Source organism: Zingiber officinale, chromosome 5A (assembly GCF_018446385.1).
Source record: "Zingiber officinale cultivar Zhangliang chromosome 5A, Zo_v1.1, whole genome shotgun sequence".
NCBI classification, from domain to species: domain Eukaryota; kingdom Viridiplantae; phylum Streptophyta; class Magnoliopsida; order Zingiberales; family Zingiberaceae; genus Zingiber; species Zingiber officinale.
The window spans coordinates 91,971,214-91,988,691 of record NC_055994.1 but is presented as its reverse complement, the minus strand read 5'-3'; the positions used below and the strand labels follow the sequence as shown (position 1 = coordinate 91,988,691).

At 46.4% G+C, this 17,478-nt stretch overlaps 1 protein-coding gene across 1 annotated transcript; it reads right to left on the bottom strand.

Annotated features, from left to right (window-relative positions):
* Positions 1–3,089: 3,089 nt before the first annotated feature.
* Positions 3,090–17,266, bottom strand: LOC121980972 (protein PAT1 homolog 1-like). Its single transcript, XM_042533262.1, has 5 exons — positions 16,786–17,266; positions 15,892–16,082; positions 15,723–15,779; positions 5,606–5,675; positions 3,090–5,496 (listed from the first exon to the last, which is right to left on the bottom strand). Exons 1-5 carry the CDS (start codon positions 16,874–16,876, stop codon positions 3,428–3,430), a joined length of 2,478 nt encoding a protein of 825 aa, XP_042389196.1. The 5' UTR covers positions 16,877–17,266; the 3' UTR covers positions 3,090–3,427.
* Between the last annotated feature and the right edge of the window lie 212 nt (positions 17,267–17,478).

Sequence of the window (17,478 nt, the reverse complement as noted above, 5' to 3'; positions counted from 1 at the left end):
TTTTCTCTTTTTCTTTTATTCTTATTCCTTTTCTCCATCGACCCGTGCCGAGCCGTTCCCCCGCGCCTTCTCCCCCTCGCGATCATTCTTCCCTAACCAGCGGTTTCCTTCTCCCTCGCATACAAAGTCGTGGCCAAGGGAAGTCACCCTTTTTCTCACCGATTCTGCCCTAGGTGCCGGCGCCGAGACCCCCTTCTCTTCCTCCTCGTAGATCGCCAGCCACTCCTCACCGTGCCTAGTCTTCTCTTTTCGTGCCACTACCACAGTCGGCACCGCACGAAGCAGTGCCGACCCAACGCCGCCGGTCCCAAGAACCCTAGCGTCGATCGCTGCCACCCTAGCACTATCGTCGGCCACTAGATTTGACCTAGTGTCGTTGTCCGTGTACCCTAGTACAGTCACTGATTCCTTCTTTCTATCTGGCTGTTGGCGATCTGGAGATAGGCGCTCTGCCCTAGTTGGTCAGGGTGTTTGATTGGGAAACAAAGGATGCGGTTGGCAGAGGGAAGTGTTGCTCTGTGTGATTTCTTGATTCCAGCAGCAAGATCTTTGGCAGTGAATTGATAGAACCATACTCAATTCGGGTAAGATTTTGTTGGTAATAGGGATTGGATTTCATGTTTCTGGTTTAGAAACTTGGTTTGTAAAGGGAATTGCTTATTAGGGTACTCATGTGGAGGTGGGCGGCTCTACCTAGCTCCGGCCAGCATATCCGGCAGCAACTTCTTCAGCTACAATTCAACAGAGGAGGGCTAAATTGGGTAAGTTGTGCCATGGATTTATTACATTTAGTGTTGGTCTAGATTAAGTTGTTGTGATTGACTATGCTTTATAGCAACTCCTAATTGGATTGGATTAGTTGATTCAAAATTATTATGTTAGCAGGAAAAGAGTGGGCAACAGTATATCGTCTTTCGATGGTGAAACCCTTTCAGTCATGAGCCATTATTAGCTACGACAAATTTGGTGAGTTTGTAGGATGATAGAGGTTCATGGATTGAGTTAAACTTAATTGGACTAACGAGAATAAATTCCTAATCTGATTAGGGATAAGTTAGCTATTTAGTTCATGATAGATTTAGCTCACTAGTTCATATTTGACCTAGTTGTACCATGTGTTATGTGTTTGCAGGACTTTGCTTGGAGACAAACGTCTTGATACGAGATTTATTGCGATACAGACTACGTATAAAGGCGGGTACCTCTTGACTTATCTTTATTGATATTGTCAATTGGATATGCATAGTATTTTATAGCTACAAGCAATGATCATGTTTGTCTTTGGTATGTCACTGTTTGATACCCATAGCATGCTCTGTTGGGCGGTTGTTATGTATCTATGTTTACATCTCGTGATTATTGTCATGAGTACCTTAGTTCCTAGAGTAAGTGACATACCATGCTTTATTGAGTTTAGGACTAGATTCTGGATTTTTATTATCTGGCATGTGTACCTATATTTTTATATCATATCTGATCTGTGTACCTAGACCCTTTTGCTTTGATCCATGTATATTGTTGGTACATATTTTATAGAGGTGGATATATTCAGGACCTCGGTTGTTATACCATAGAGGATTTGTATACCCTAAATCTATGGATTTGACTTACTGGTACTAGGGTACACATTTTTATATATATATGGATTGGTTCAGGATATTGTCATGCTTAGTATCATGCATCATTCGCATGATTGCATGCTGCGAGATAGTCTGCTCAATTATTGTTGAGCACATCGCCAGTTACATCACTGTCGGTGCTCCATTGGTTCGCTCATGGGTAGCGTGACGCAGCGTGGTAGCACGTCAGTTTGGCTCTGTCGGTGCTTCATTGGTCCGCTCATGGGTAGTGTGACGCAGCGTGATAGCACGTCAGGGATCCCTCCCCGTCATGATATACCGGGAGATGAGAGCATTGCGCTCCCCCACTTATGATTTGGGGTAGGAGGACAGGTGTACTCCGACAGCATCCCGTCCACTTGGTCACTCATCAGGAGTAGTGACGTCAGAGTGCACGGTTGTCATAGCCCTACCCACTCGGTCTCACCATTGTGTGTGAGATGGCTGACTAGCGTCAGGGTTGACCATGTCATTGGCATCATACGCATTGATGCATTTATTGCTTGTGCTTGCTGCATTTGGTTGGATGCATATGTTTGACATGCATACAGGATTTATAACACTCTCGGTTTGACGACCCTTTTGTTCTGGATAGGAGTTCCTGGTGAGTACAGCTTCCTCAGTTACCTTTCAGTTTTGCATTTTTCCTATATATGATTAGGAAGTTGTATTCCATGTTTATTGCTGTTAGATATATCTTACTAGATATGTCTATTGGTATTCGCTGAGTTGTTGAACTCACCCCCCGTGGACACTATCTTTTCCAGGTACCAAGTTGTTTATGAAGTCATTTGGAGTATCCTGTCTGCTGGTCCCCACGTCACATCAGAAGACCTGTCTCCGTTTTTGTTTTATTTGTATTTTGATAGATGAATGTGTGTATTTGACTTTGTGTTCCGGTTTTGTTTCCGGAATGTTATGTTGTTGTGTGGTGTAAGCCTAGCCGACTAGCAGTGTTTTGTTTTGTATGGGCTTGTATTTATGTTTTTCTGCTGTGTTGGTTTTGATTACAGCCAAGTGGGCTGATAAAAATATATATAACTGCATGGTTGTTGTTATATTTGTCCAACCGTGTAGGCTGAGATTATTAACTGTGTGGTTGTGTATATATTCCAGCCGCATGTGGCTGATGTATATTGTGACGGTAGAAATACTTCAGATTGTCACCCGTACAGGAGAAATACTGCCGAAATTTTTTCAGATAGGGACTTTTCCGGGACGTGACATCAAATCTCTCTCTTTATATATATATATATGATGCTTGTGAAATTGAAATGTTTATATTAGGCCTAAAGATTTAAATTTTGTTTTTTCTTGTTTAAATAAATAACATCAGTATTTTTCAAGAGATAAAAAGAAAAACTCCTTTAAAAAAACCAAAGTATGAGAAAAACAAAGATTGAAATGAAAGTTATGAACAGATAAAATTTACTCTTAATTCCAACTCCATCCCTTTCACTCCCTTGAAGTGACTATAAATTTTACTTTGCTGAATCAACAAAAAAAACTAAATAGTTAAAAGGAAGTAAATCATTTATTCAAGTGCTGGCCGAATGCACCGTATATAGTAAACACAAAGCACAGAACGAAATAAGTTGCAGAATGAAGACATCTCCCAAATGCTTCACTAACACGAGGGAGGAGTTGCGGGGGCGACGAGATTGTTCATCTTTCGATCTGACATTTAAAGAGCACTGATATTTATCCCCGTCAAAGATTGACTTACAGGTACCAATTGTGCGAGTCGGATCGATGTTATAGCGTAAATAGGTAACAGTCGACCAACAGCTTAGAGGAGAAACCAAGCATCAACTAGGAACAGATTCAGATGTTTCAGACCTCGTGATACTTAGATATTCACTAAAAGCTGTAACTGGCATCAGTCTCTGGGCAAAGTCGATCAACACCTTTCGCTGGTGCTCACTCGTATGTGGAAGGCTTGCTCGTAACAGATCGACGGGCATCTCCCTGCTCATCAGTATGGTGGCTTCTGACCCAAGGATGGAATCCTTGGGTGCATGATCAATCATCAATGTTTGCATGATGCTACTGTATTTACTCAAGCAATACTCGGTCAGCAGCCCAAACAAAGCATCGAATGATGCCTGCCACAGGGTCCGGCAAGGAATGTCATATGCGCCGGCAGCATGAGGATATGTTAGCAGATGAGTTGCTCGGTCGAGAACAGATTTTACAACGATGGTGGCTCCATCACCAGATTCACTTCCAATGGGGCGGAGAGGTGGTTGTTCTGATGAACAAACAACAGCGGCTAGGCAAGCACTGAGCGCGCTGAGTTCCATATCATTCAGGCATAAGGAAACTGTTCTAGCTAGATCGGTCACCGTTTCTGATGAACTGGAATCAGATGGCAAACCACCAAATATAAGCCTCAAATGTCGGAAAATAACCATGCAGACTATCTGAGCAAGATCACTGCCAGGGGTTAGAAGTTTAAGGAAGCGCGAGATGAATTTCCGGCCTTTGGCGAGAGAGATTATGCGACGGAAGACAATGTCATCCTTTGGACCGAGGCCAATAGAATGCCCCTCTCTACCGGAGCCAAGTGGATCGACAAGATTGAGAGCTGCTGCAAGTCCATCCAGCAAAATCTGTCTTCTCCACCTCAGTTGCAGCCCACCATCCTGTGGAGGATTGAACTGCAAAAGACGATCCGTGTCATCTATATCGAGGAGGAGGCAGAGACCATCCTCGATGGTGATTCTGGCAGCTACAAGTGGCTCCTGCTCGAGCAGCTTCACAGTAGACTTCCGGTCATGCAAGCCATCTCCATAAGATGGCATGTCAGCTTCAAGAAGAGGACGAGGCCGACGAACTGAAGAGAAGAGAAACTTCCCGGCCACATCGACATGGGACTCATTAGCACTGCGTGACCGAGAAGGCAGATCTTTGATGTTTGGCGGGAAAAAACTGTTTTTGAACTGCCTGGCTGATTTCTTTGCAAGACAAGCCTGGTGATAATAATCGGATAAGTATGGATCACTGCTGTGGCTCACTGCATTTTGCATCTTCAAAATGCTATCGATCTCTTCGGGCGTCATGTACTTCGATCTAATCTGTGGCGACCATCTGTTATCGCCCGTTGCATTGCCGATATCTGAGGACTGGTGAGAAAATCGCATATGATGCTTTCCTTTTTGTGATGCTCTCAATCTATTATCTCGAGGATCAGGCCTCATGTGTGGAGGGGAACCATGAGGGCTGAACACATTGTTTTGCGAGTGCGAGTAACGGAGATGAGATGGTTGGACGTGTGGCAATCTGTGCTGATGATGTGATAATATCTGTGAAGCTATCAAATTGCTCGGCAAAGATAATTGTTGCAGAAGCAGGTTAGGTAGCATATTGTCACTAGAAGACAGACCTCTGTGGTTCAGCAAATTGTTTCTCGTCCGATCGATTATAGAAGAATTAGGACCATATTGCAATCCATGACCTGATCCTCTCAAATGCCGCAGAGGATCAAAATAAGGGGCAAGAGTTAGATCAGATAGCTGGAGTCCAGAATCAAGAGATGGAATACTTAAATGCCGCGTAAGATTTGAAAATGACTGAGATCGTCCACCGTGTGAATCATAGGAAGCAAAAGGTGGAGTGGGTGGAATGATCGACTCCCGGGTATATTGTTGCTGCCTTGGTTGCTGCTGCTGGTGAGGAAGGAGTTGTTGTTGCTGCTGTTGTTGTTGAGGGAATGAAGATGCTCTGTACAGTGGTTTTGGTTCAGAAAGTTGAGATGATGATAATCGTGGTTGCGACCACCATCTCTTACTCTCCTGGATATTTTCAGTATCTAATATTTGCTGATCAATCCAGTTTGTATAGTCTCCATCCTGAGTCCACTCTGCAGTTGAAGAACCTAAAATACGAAAGAAAAAAAAAAATCTGTAACTGATAAGAATCGGTGAAAAACAACACAAGCAAATGCTTTCTGGAAATGAGATTGAAAGTGAAGCATAAATACTCACTTTCTCTAGAAAAAGATCCTCTATCACCAATAACTCCAGTATTCCTTGGATCACTGACGACTCTGTTCAACTGTCGATATAAGATATAAAATGAGTGTAGCATAATATACAAACTACAAGTAATACTGGATGTCTTGAGAGATTGTACTGGTTAGATTATATATTTATTTGTTTATAGCTTTTAGGGCAATTTAGACTTTTTCCTTTTTTTTTTTATAGAGTTTAGGGTTTCTTAACTTAACTATATAAGACCTATACTCTGTATCAATTTTAAGATCCAATAATATGGTTAATTTTTTCCTTCTCTTAATTTCTACATAGTATCAGAACGGTTCTCCTTCTCTAACCTAATTTTTTCTACCGCCCCATGTTATTCCTTCCCACTGTCGTCTCCTTACTACTGCTATTGATTTCGGCGCCGACATCTATTTTATGTCCCGCCGCTATTGATTTCAACGCCGACATCTATTTTTTGTCGATTTCGACGCCGACGTCCTGTCCTACCGATTTCGGCACGACATTATTTTCTGCCAATTTCGGCGCCGACACTATTTTCTGTCGATTTTGGCACCGACGTCCTGTGCTGTCAATTTCGGCATCGACACTCTTTTCTACCGATTTCGGTGCCGAAGCCCTATGTTGCTAATTTCGGCACTGACGTCCTTTTCTACTGATTTGGACACCGACGCCTGTGCTACTGATTTCTACATTTGACATCCTTTTCTGCCTCAAATTCTTTGTGCGACCACAGGTCATCCTGACATTAGTTTTTTTGGATCATACAAATATTTATCCTTACAGTTTGGTTATTCTGAGGATTATTCGTTCTGTCATCATGCTTGGTCGTGCAGATGCTTCATAGAAATCTGATTCATATATGTTTGAGCAGTTTCAACAGTTCCTTGCTTCACAGCCCTCTGCCATGTTAGCTTCCTCTCATATAGGTTTGTCGTCGTCTGATATTTCAGGTATATCTTCATCCTTATGGATTTTGGACTTCGGTGTATCCCATCATATGTCATCCAATTTGTCATCTTTTGTTTTTTTTCTCCCAATTCATCTATATCTATTGTGACTGCTGATGGTACTCCTATGTCATTAGTAGGTGTTGGTTCAATTGTTACATCTTCTTTATCTCTTACTAATGTTTATTATATTCCGAGTCATACTTTAAATCTTGTTTCTGTTAGTCAATTATGTAAGTCTGGATACCTAATTTCTTTTTCTTCATCCAATTGTTATGTTCAAGACTCGCAATCTCAGAGGCAGAGGTTGATTAGGACAGGTCATAAGCAAGGAGGACTCTATGTTTTAGATCAACTCAAATTACCAGAAGTTATAGCTTCAAGTGTGGATTTATTGTCTTTTCATCTAAGTCGTTCATCTTCTGATTTTCATTTGTGGCACTCTCGCTTAGGTCATGTTTTAGCACCTCGTTTGCAGTTTTTAGCCTCTACAGGAGCATTAGGACCTTTGAAAAGTTCTAATATTTCTTATTGCAGTGATTGTAAACTGGCCAAATTTTCTACCTTATCATTTGTAAAAGCCTTTCTTTTTCTTCTGCTCCATTTAATCTTTTCCATTCTGATGTGTGGGGACCCTCTCCTATTCCTACAAAAGAAGGGTCAAGGTATTATGTTTCGTTTATTGATGATTGCACTCGTTACTCTTGGGTCTATCTTATGAAACACAGGTCTGATTATCTTACAATTTTCAATAACTTTAGAGCTCTTGTGAAAACTCAACGTTCTAGTGTCATAAAGTGTTTTCGTTGTGCTTTGGGGGATGCATACACTTCGAATCAATTTTCACATTTACTTGCTTCTGATGGTACTATTCATCAAATCTCGTGTACAAATACTCCTGAACAAAATAGTGTGGCTGAACGGAAACATAGACATCTTGTTGAAACAACCCGTTCATTTTTATTATCTGTCAGTGTTCCTAGTACCTTTTGAGGGGAAGCAATCCTTACTGCTGCTCATGTCATTAATAGAATTCCAACCTCACACAATTCAGGTTTGTCATCTTTAGAAAAATTGTATGGGTATGCTCCTGTCTATTCCTCTTTGCGTGTTTTTTGTTATACTTGCTTTGTCCTTCGTCCACATGCAGAGCGTAATAAGTTAGCCTCTCGGTCTGCTCTTTGTGTCTTTCTGGGTTATGGTGTTAGTAAAAAAGAATATCGTTGCTTTGATCCCATTAGTCAAAAATTGTATGTCTCTCGTCATGTTATGTTTCTTGAGCATATTCCATTATTTTCTATTCAGGCTAGTTCGCATAATATGACAAAGTCAGATCTGCTTTGTATTGATCCTTTCAATACCGATACTGAGGAAGATTCACCCACAAATCCTACTGGTAGTTCAACTGAATCTGGTCCTACTCCGTTATATTGTGATAATCAGAGTGTTATTCAAATTACACGCAATTCAGTTTTTCATGAGCAGACAAAACATATTGAAATTGATTGTCACATTACTCGTCATCATCTTCATATTGGCACCATCACATTGCCTTTTGTTCTTTCAAAGTTACAGATTGCTGATATATTTACCAAGGCACATTCCGCTTCATGTTTTCGTTTCTTATCTGACAAACTCTCAATAATTCTAGCTGTAGCATCGTGAGTTTGAGGGGGGATGTTAGATTATATATTTATTTGTTTATAGCTTTTAGGGCAATTTGGACTTTTTCCTTTTTTTATAGATTTAGGGTTTCCTAACTTAATTATATAAGACCTTATACTCTATATCAATTTTAAGATCATGGTTAATTTTTTCATTCTCTTAATTTCTACAGTGGCATCATTGCAATGAGTTATATTCCCTCCAGGATAACGAGAAAACACAGACACATGAAATATATAAAGAAGTAATAGAACATGTAGGGTGATACGGATATTGGGAGGAGGGCATATGAGAAATTAAGATGAAAGGGAGGGGCGTTTTGGTCTTTTGAGAGGTGAGGGGTTTTTGGGGTCTTAAGGGTTACTGTAGCATGCGGGGAGGGGGGCTGCTTCGGGCTCGTTTCACGCCGCCACCGCCAACAGAAGGGAGAAGCTTCTTCTTCCTCATGCTCTCACCCTCCACGTCGGCGCCACCGTCGGCCATCACCTCCACGCTTCTCCCTCTCTCTCTCCGCCATCCTCGCAGCGCCGGCCACAGCGACGACACTCTCTTTTTCCTCCCCACAGCGATGACGACAGCACCTTATTCTTCCTCTCTCCCGCGACCCACACTGCCGCCGGTGACCTGTCCTCTCGCGACGCAGCCACCGGGCAGTCCACCTCCATCTGCCATCCCCTCGACTCCTCGCGCACACTGCGCCTCAAGGCCGAGGCCGCCGAAGAACACGGCCGCAGCCCAAAGAGGCCTTCGGCGTCATCGGCAGCGACCTCCCTCTCCTCGCTGCGCCGCCGCCGGCTCCCCCTCTTTGCTGCGCCGCCGTCGGCAGACCGCCACCGCTCTTCTCGCTCTCGTGCACGCCGCCGCCGAGGCTGCTCGTCATTGATGCCTATCGTCGTCGGGACAGAACCACCCTTTTCTCCCGTTCCCTGCACAGCAGCTTGGTTCGCCGGCAGTCACCGGGCGCCGCGGCCTTGCTTGCCGACGCCTCCACGCGATATAGCATCTCGGACCAACAGCCCCCGCGCGACAACAATCCACGTGCCGGCTGTCCTTATATCGATTTCGTCCAGGCTCCAATTCCGTCTCGTTGTGTGCCGGCCTTCGCGCCGTATCTCGTTCCAGCTTCGTGTGTTGTGGTGTTTCAGCCTTTGTGCCATTGTTATTGGTCGGCATCACTGATTTGATCGTGTTCTGCTTTTGTTGTTATCCCGGCCTACGTGCCGAGCCCGTATCCCGGCCTGCGTGCCGAGCCCGTATCCCGGCCTGCGTGCCGATCTAGTTTCCCGACCTGCGTGCCGGTCTCTTATCCCGGTCTGTGTGCCCGTCTCTTATCCCGGTCTGCGTACCGGTCTCTTATCCCAGTCTGCATACCGGTCCCTCATCCTAATCTGCGTGCCGGTATTATATCCTGACCTACGGCTCATCTCCCGGTTCCGCGCCGCGTCCAGCTCCTCATCGTCAGATCCAGCTCTACAGCCTGATCGGAGTCATCCACTCTTCTGGGTCGCGACAACTCGAGCCGCGTCCCATCCGAGGGCACCCCCCTGGGCCAGGGTACGTTTTCCGTACTCATCCCTTTATTTCATTATTATATTATTAGCCGGTTACTCATATATTCGTTGGATCCGCCTCGAGACTCGGGGTACCGGGGGCCGGGCCAACCCGGTCACTGGCTGCAGGTAGCGTTGACCAGAGGACTTTTGAAGACTGGGTCAACATGGGAGCCATCTCAACACATTCCCCTCCGGGACCTCGCGACTTCGTCAACATTTCATCCACCTCCCCCGATGGTCCGTCTGGCTCAGCTTCCGGACCGGATCAAATTTGGCGCCGTTTGTGGGAACACAACAACCTGTTCCGGAACGTGAAGAGGGACAATGTCAGGAGGTTCTCTGTCATTATCATATCACAGCCCCGGAGGATCTCGACACTTCGATCCTCACTCCACTGGTATTCGGTAGTCGAGGGATCGAGTGGAGCTTCAGCTGGCTGACAGGTTAGTTTTTCCATTATGTTTTTTCCCTGACTCCACGGGTATTCAGGAGTTAAGGGACCAAGACAAACCCTAAGCCGGTTGGCACGACTTCCCGATTAGGTACGCTACGAGCTCTGCTCTCTTTTTACGATTATAGGAACTGTTATATTTCCCTGATAAAAGAGTAAGAGCCTAGTTCCTTGACCAAAGACTAGAGCCTTCAATTTCTGATCGGACACTAGGGGCCCAGCTCCCCGCTCATACACTTGGGGCACAACTCCCCGCTCATACTCTAGGGGCACAGCTCCCCACTCATACACGTGGGACGCAGCTCCCCGATCATAGACTCGCAGTACCACTTCCCGATCAGGACCTAGGGGCCTCGCTCTTTGATTACCGGCTAGGGACCTTACTCTCCGATCAGGGACCAGGGGCCCAGTTCCCCCATCATGTGTGCTACAGGCTCTGCACCCTTCACCATGAGGCTCTGCATCCTCTTATTGCTACAAGCTCTGCATCTTTCACCATGGGCTCAGCATTCTCTTACTGTTATATGCACCTCACTCTACTATTATTATTTGCTCTGCATCCTTCACTTGTTGTGCAGCCTCTTACATCTACAGGTGTTGCTCTCTTCACCCACGGTGCTCTGTTTCCTTCTATGACTATGGGCTCTGCTCCCTTATATCGGCTTCCCGCCCTTTATCTTCTCCCCTCACTCCACGGGTATTTGGGAGTTGAGGAATCGTGATAGAGCCGCAGTCGGTTTGCATCACACCGCTGTCAGGTATGACATAAGCTTTATTTCCTCATGCTGCTACATGCTTCGCTTTTACTAGCTTCAGAGCTTATCCTCCCCCGTTCGGGGTTGAGCGGTTTTCACTGGTCGCGGACCAGCTTATTGGATTTCATATTTCCCCCGTTCGGGGTTGAGCGGTTTTCACTGGTCGCGGACCAGCTTATTGGATTTCTTATCTCCCCCGTTCGGGGTCGAGTCATCGCCACCGGTCTCGGACCGGAGTATCATTACTGGTCTCGGACCAGCGTCATCGCCACCGGTCTCGGACCGGAGTATCATTACTGGTCTCGGACCAGCGCCATCGCCACCGCCACCGGTCTCGGACCGGAGGTCTCGGACCAGCGCCATCGCCACCGGTCTCGGACCGGAGTATTCTCGCCCCGGCGAGTTATAAGTGAGCTCACCCTTGCGCCTATGTCCCGGCTCCCATGCGAGAATTAAAAGTGAGCTCTGCTCACGCCCAACGACCTTCTCGGTGCCCAGACTCTCGCCTCGGTCGAGTTATAAGTGAGCTCCTCACGCCCAACGACCTTCAGGTCGGCTCCCATGCGAATTAAAAGTGAGCTCTGCTCACGCCCAACGACCTTCGTGGTCGGTAGCCCCAGACTCTCGCCTCGGCGCGAGTTATAAGTGAGCTCCGCTCCCAACGACCTTTCAGTGGCTCCCATGCGAGAATTAAAAGTGAGCTCTGTTCTCACGCCCAACGACCTTTCAGGTCGGTAGCTCCAGACTCTTGCCTCAGTGCGAGTTATAAGTGAGTTCTGCCCTCACGCCCAACGACCTTTCAGGTCGGCTCCTATACGAGAATTAAAAGTGAGCTCTGTTCTCACGCCCAACGACCTTTCAGGTCGGCTCCCATACGAGAATTAAAAGTGAGCTCTGTTCTCACGCCCAACGACCTTTCAGGTCGGTAGCCCCAGACTCTCGCCTTAGTGCGAGTTATAAGTGAGCTCTGCCCTCACGCCCAACGACCTTTCAGGTCGGCTCTCATGCGAGAATTAAAAGTGAGCTCTGTTCTCACGCCCAACGACCTTTCAGGTCGGTAGTCCCAGACTTCTGACGGTCAAAGCTCAGATTATTCTCTTCTCCCCTTGCTCCACGGGTATTTGGGAGTTGAGGGACCGAGACGGATCCTCAGTCGGTTGGCATCACTTTGTGATAAGGTATGATAAAGATTCTGTCCCTTTATATGGCTACAGGTTTCGCTTCTATGGGTTTCAAGGCTTATCCTCCCCCGTTCGGGGTTGGGCTATTACCACCGAGCCCGGACCAGAGTATTACCCCCGGTCTCGGATCAGAATATCACTAACGATCTCTTGGTCAGGCGGTCAGACCAATGCTCATTCGGTCTTCCAGAGACCAAGTCCTGGTCAGACCTTCAGAGCAAGGCTGGGTCAGGCCTCCAAACTGCTTCTTTGTCAGGCCTTCAGATTGTTTCTAGGTCAGACCTTCAGATCAAGGCTGGGTCAGGCCTCCAAACTGCTTCTTTGTCAGGCCTTCAGATTGTTTCTGGGTCAGACCTTCAGATCAAGGCTGGGTCAGGCCTCCAAACTGCTTCTTTGTCAGGCCTTCAGATTGTTTCTGGGTCAGACCTTCAGATCAAGGCTGGGTCAGACCTCTAGGTTGCTTCTTTGTCAGGCCTGCGGATTGCTTCTGGGTCACAAGACTCCAGATCGAGTACTGGTTAGGCCTCCAGAGCACCTCCCGATCAGGATCCCAGACCCTCGCCCCAGTGCGAGTTATAAGTGAGCTCGGCTCTCATGCTCAACGACCTCTCGGTCGGCGCTCATCACTCGTAGCTCTACATGACACTCGTCATACTCGCTTTACTCGTCTCTCTGCCCGGCACTCAGCTCCCACGTTCCGCTCACTGGCTATTGCTCGGTCAGCATTCGTCGTTTTACTCGCCGCTCTGCTCGGCACTCATCGGGCACGCTTCGTTGCTCTGTCCGTCACTTGTCCCACCCACCGCTCACTTGCCGCTCCGCCCGGCACTCATCACACTCGCTCGAGGCTATGCTTGGCACTCATCCCCCGTGTTGCGCTCACTGCTATAGTTCGGTCGGCACCCGCTCAGTCGATACTCGCTCGGTCGTACACTTGCTCGGTCGGCACTCACCGGTCGCGCTCACGACTTTGCGCGTCCATCATTATCTTAATTGCCCGGTCACGATTTACGCTCGTTCGGTCGTACGTTTGTCTATTCGCTCGGCACTCACAGCTTGGCTTATCTATCACTCTCTCCATTTGTCCGGTCGTGATTTCTTGTCGCTCGCTTGAATTTATTGGAGTCGCTTGCTCGGCATCGCCTCAGCTACTCGTTCGATGTAACAAGACGAGCTCAGTGATCTGATTTCGCGTTCGGTAGCAATTCAGTTTGGGGCTTGGTCTAGTCAGTCGGACTTACGCCTCCTTCGACTAGACTTGAAGGGGAGGCTTGTGATACGGATATTGGGAGGAGGGCATATGAGAAATTAAGATGAAAGGGAGGGGCGTTTTGGTCTTTTGAGAGGTGAGGGGTTTTTGGGGTCTTAAGGGTTACCGTAGCATGCGGGGAGGGGGGCTGCTTCGGGCTCGTTTCACGCCGCCACCGCCAACAGAAGGGAGAAGCTTCTTCTTCCTCATGCTCTCACCCTCCACGCCGGCGCCACCGCCGGCCATCACCTCCACCCTTCTCCTTCTCTCTCTCCGCCATCCTCGCAGCGCCGGCCATAGCGACGACACTCTCTTTTTCCTCCCCACAGCGATGACAACAGCACCTTCTTCTTCCTCTCTCCCGCGACCCACACTGCCGCCGGTGACCTGTCCTCTCACGACGCAGCCACCGGGCAGTCCACCTCCATCTGCCATCCCCTCGACTCCTCGCGCACACTGCGCCTCAAGGCCGAGGCCGCCGAAGAACACGGCCGCAGCCCAAAGAGGCCTTCGGCGTCATCGGCAGCGACCTCCCTCTCCTCGCTGCGCCGCCGCCGGCTCCCCCTCTTTGCTGCGCCGCCGTCGGCAGACCGCCACCGCTCTTCTCGCTCTCGTGCACGCCGCCGCCGAGGCTGCTCGTCATTGATGCCTATCGTCGTCGGGACAGAACCACCCTTTTCTCCCGTTCCCTGCACAGCAGCTTGGTTCGCCGGCAGTCACCGGGCGCCGCGGCCTTGCTTGCCGACGCCTCCACGCGATATAGCATCTCGGACCAACAGCCCCCGCGCGACAACAATCCACGTGCCGGCTGTCCTTTTGTCGATTTCGTCCAGGCTCCGATTCCAGCTTCGTGTGTTGTGGTGTTTCAGCCTTTGTGCCATTGTTATTGGTCGGCATCACTGATTTGATCGTGTTCTGCTTTTGTTGTTATCCCGGCCTGCGTGCCGAGCCCGTATCCCGGCCTGCGTGCCGAGCCCGTATCCCGGCATGCGTGCCGATCTAGTTTCCCGACCTGCGTGCCGGTCTCTTATCCCGGTCTGTGTGCCGGTCTCTTATCCCGGTCTGTGTACCGGTCTCTTATCCCAGTCTGCATACCGGTCTCTCATCCTAGTCTGCGTGCCGGTATTATATCCCGACTCATCTCCCGGTTCCGCGCCGCGTCCAGCTCCTCATCGTCAGATCCAGCTCTACAGCCTGATCGGAGTCATCCACTCTTCCGGGTCGCGACAACTCGAGCCGCGTCCCATCCGAGGGCACCCCCCTGGGCCAGGGTACGTTTTCCGTACTCATCCCTTTATTTCATTATTATATTATTAGCCGGTTACTCATATATTCGTTGGATCCGCCTCGAGACTCGGGGTACCGGGGGCCGGGCCAACCCGGTCACTGGCTGCAGGTAGCGTTGACCAGAGGACTTTTGAAGACTGGGTCAACATGGGAGCCATCTCAACACATCCCCCTCCGGGACCTCGCGACTTCGTCAACATTTCATCCACCTCCCCCGACGGTCCGTCTGACTCAGCTTCCGGACCGGATCATAGGGCATAAATTTTCATAAGCTCTCGAGATAGAAAAATGATACACTAAAGTGTATTATCGATCCCATCTGTTGCACTATGCACAGGTTTCTTGATACTCACACTGAAAGCCAGTGTAAGCTTCCATTAACCAAACGTAGAACTTAACAAAAACATATTTTAGCATTATCGTCCCTAATTGAGGCAAGAGCACATAATCTGTCACTTTTTTAATTATTCAAAATATAATTTGCCCAGAGAAGACATCAAATGTGTTTTCAAGAAAACAGATGAATTATTGTAATAACAGTAGATGAGCTTCTTTATACTAATGCATTGTACAAGGGCGTATCAGCCAATTATCAGATTATGTTGCTGATTCATACTCTAACAAGTAAAGCAGCTTTAATATATTGCCGACTTGTTACTTATGGTGATCTCCAGCTAATCATTTAAGAGGACAACAAAGTGTTTATAATCAAAATAACCCATGGGTGAACATATCAAACTTAAGAATCTCAAAGATCCTATATCAAGTGGAAAAAAAAATGAAGGGCAGGTAGAGAATAAACGTAAGAACGTGTGATGTTAAATTTTTATCTAGAAAAAAGGTTGGGCGAAAACATTTTACTCCTCTTACATTACCACATTTTCAGTAAACAATAGAATGCTATGATAGCCACACCGAACATGTTAAGTTCAAACAGTCTCGTTTCATGATTCATGATGTATGTAAATAAAACAACTATGAGAAAGTGATCAATAAGAAAGGTCAAACAACCTTTGCAAAAGTGTTTGCAAGATCATCATTATCTGATAGATAACTGAAGCCTTCAACCTGCACATGGAACATAAGAACAACAATGAGAAATTTTACTAGAAAATAACTTCAACCAACATTTTGGCACAAGAGTAGAGTGCAAAGTCGAGGAGTATCATGCATTTCGTACCTCATTTATATCATGTCCTCCAAAAGGAATAATTTCCTCTCTGTCTTGAACGGTAGGAAAATAATACTCATCATCAATCCTAGTTAAACTTGCATTGACACTTTCATCATCTTCCAAAATGCCCAAGTCAATATCCTCCATGATCTCTTTGCCAAAGAATGCATATTGTGAGGCATCAAATAGATAGTTACCTACAGCAGACGAGTAAAGTTGATAGTATCACAGAAGAAAGTAAGTTGTAATTGAGAAAATAAGAAGTCAATCAACGAAAACAACTGATGAAGCAGTAAAGTGAGTAGAATCGAGTACTATTAGTGAGAGTGAATAAACTGTGCCAGCTTGAGCGTATCATTAACCTAATCAAAATTGGGAAATTAAATTTAGTACTTCATGTACTAGAGAAACAGCTTTCCATTCCAAACACTGTGTGATAAAAAATATGCCCTTTCGACCAAGAGTAAACAAACTGTTCGGCTTGAAATCTGAAGCGCGTCATTAAACTCATCAAAATTGGGAAATTAAATTAGTACTTCATGTACTGGATAAAAGGCCTTCCATTCCAAACACGGTGTGATAAAAAACAAAAAAACTCCTTCCTCGATCTAGAGTAAATAAACTGTCAGCTTGAAATCTGAAGTGTATCATTAACCTCTAGTACTTCATGTACTTGAGGAAAAAGGCCTTCCGTTCCAAATACAGTGTGATAAAAATAAAAAATCCCTGTTTCACCAACAGAAATAACATCCTTTGTGACACAGTGAATACTGACAAATATATATATATATATATAAAACACCCGTTGAAAGAGTTTCAGCCAAATCCATCAAACCACAAGCAATACAACACAATGAACTAACAAACTCAAACGAGGCAAACTACAACAAAAGAACTCACCTGCAGTGGCATCGCTAGTTCCGGCGAGGTTATCGCAGGGGTGGTTAGGGTTCCCGGCACTGGAACCCTCCGCCGCGTATCCCCTTGTCATCACCCCTCCCCGCTAAACCCTCGCTCCCGGCGAACGGAAACGCGAAAGAAAGGACAGCAGGGACGTGGAAAGGAAGCACCTTTGCATCGAATTCTTCCCGTAGGAGCTGCCCGGTGCTGAGATCCGATCGAATCCTCGCAGCAGAAGAATAAAAACACTGCCGCAGCAGCAGCCACTCGCTCCACAAATCCAAAGGCACAAGAGGGATCCAAACCAGGAAATGGAATCAACAAAAGTAGAAAAAGGAGACGCCTTTTTGGGTTCGGGAGACACAGAGATGTCTTCTTCACTACTGCTCTGCTCTGCTCTCTGTTGAATTGAGATAAAGACGGCTTCTCCCAATGTGAATTGTGAGGGAATAAACAGGAAGAAAAGAAGAGAGAAAGACTTGTCTGTGATGTTGGTGTACATTGACTTAATACTTAATAATAGGGTCATTTTTTCATTTTGACCCTTTAAAATTCAGTGTATTCCAATATATTTTAGATATCAAAATTCCCTGTATCGTTAACAGCAAAATTACATAAAATACTTAAAAAACAATAACTATATTGGAGTGCAATGAAATTTTCACTGATAATAAATATTAGGCCATTAATTTA

Coding starts and splice junctions, on each gene's coding strand:
- LOC121980972 (XM_042533262.1), bottom strand. CDS start 16,876: ATGACAAGGGGATACGCGGCGGAGGGTTCCAGTGCCGGGAACCCTAAC. Junction 5,676..15,722: donor TTGCAAACACTTTTGCAAAG/GTTGTTTGACCT, acceptor TTATATCGACAG/TTGAACAGAGTCGTCAGTGA. Junction 5,497..5,605: donor AGGATCTTTTTCTAGAGAAA/GTGAGTATTTAT, acceptor TTCGTATTTTAG/GTTCTTCAACTGCAGAGTGG.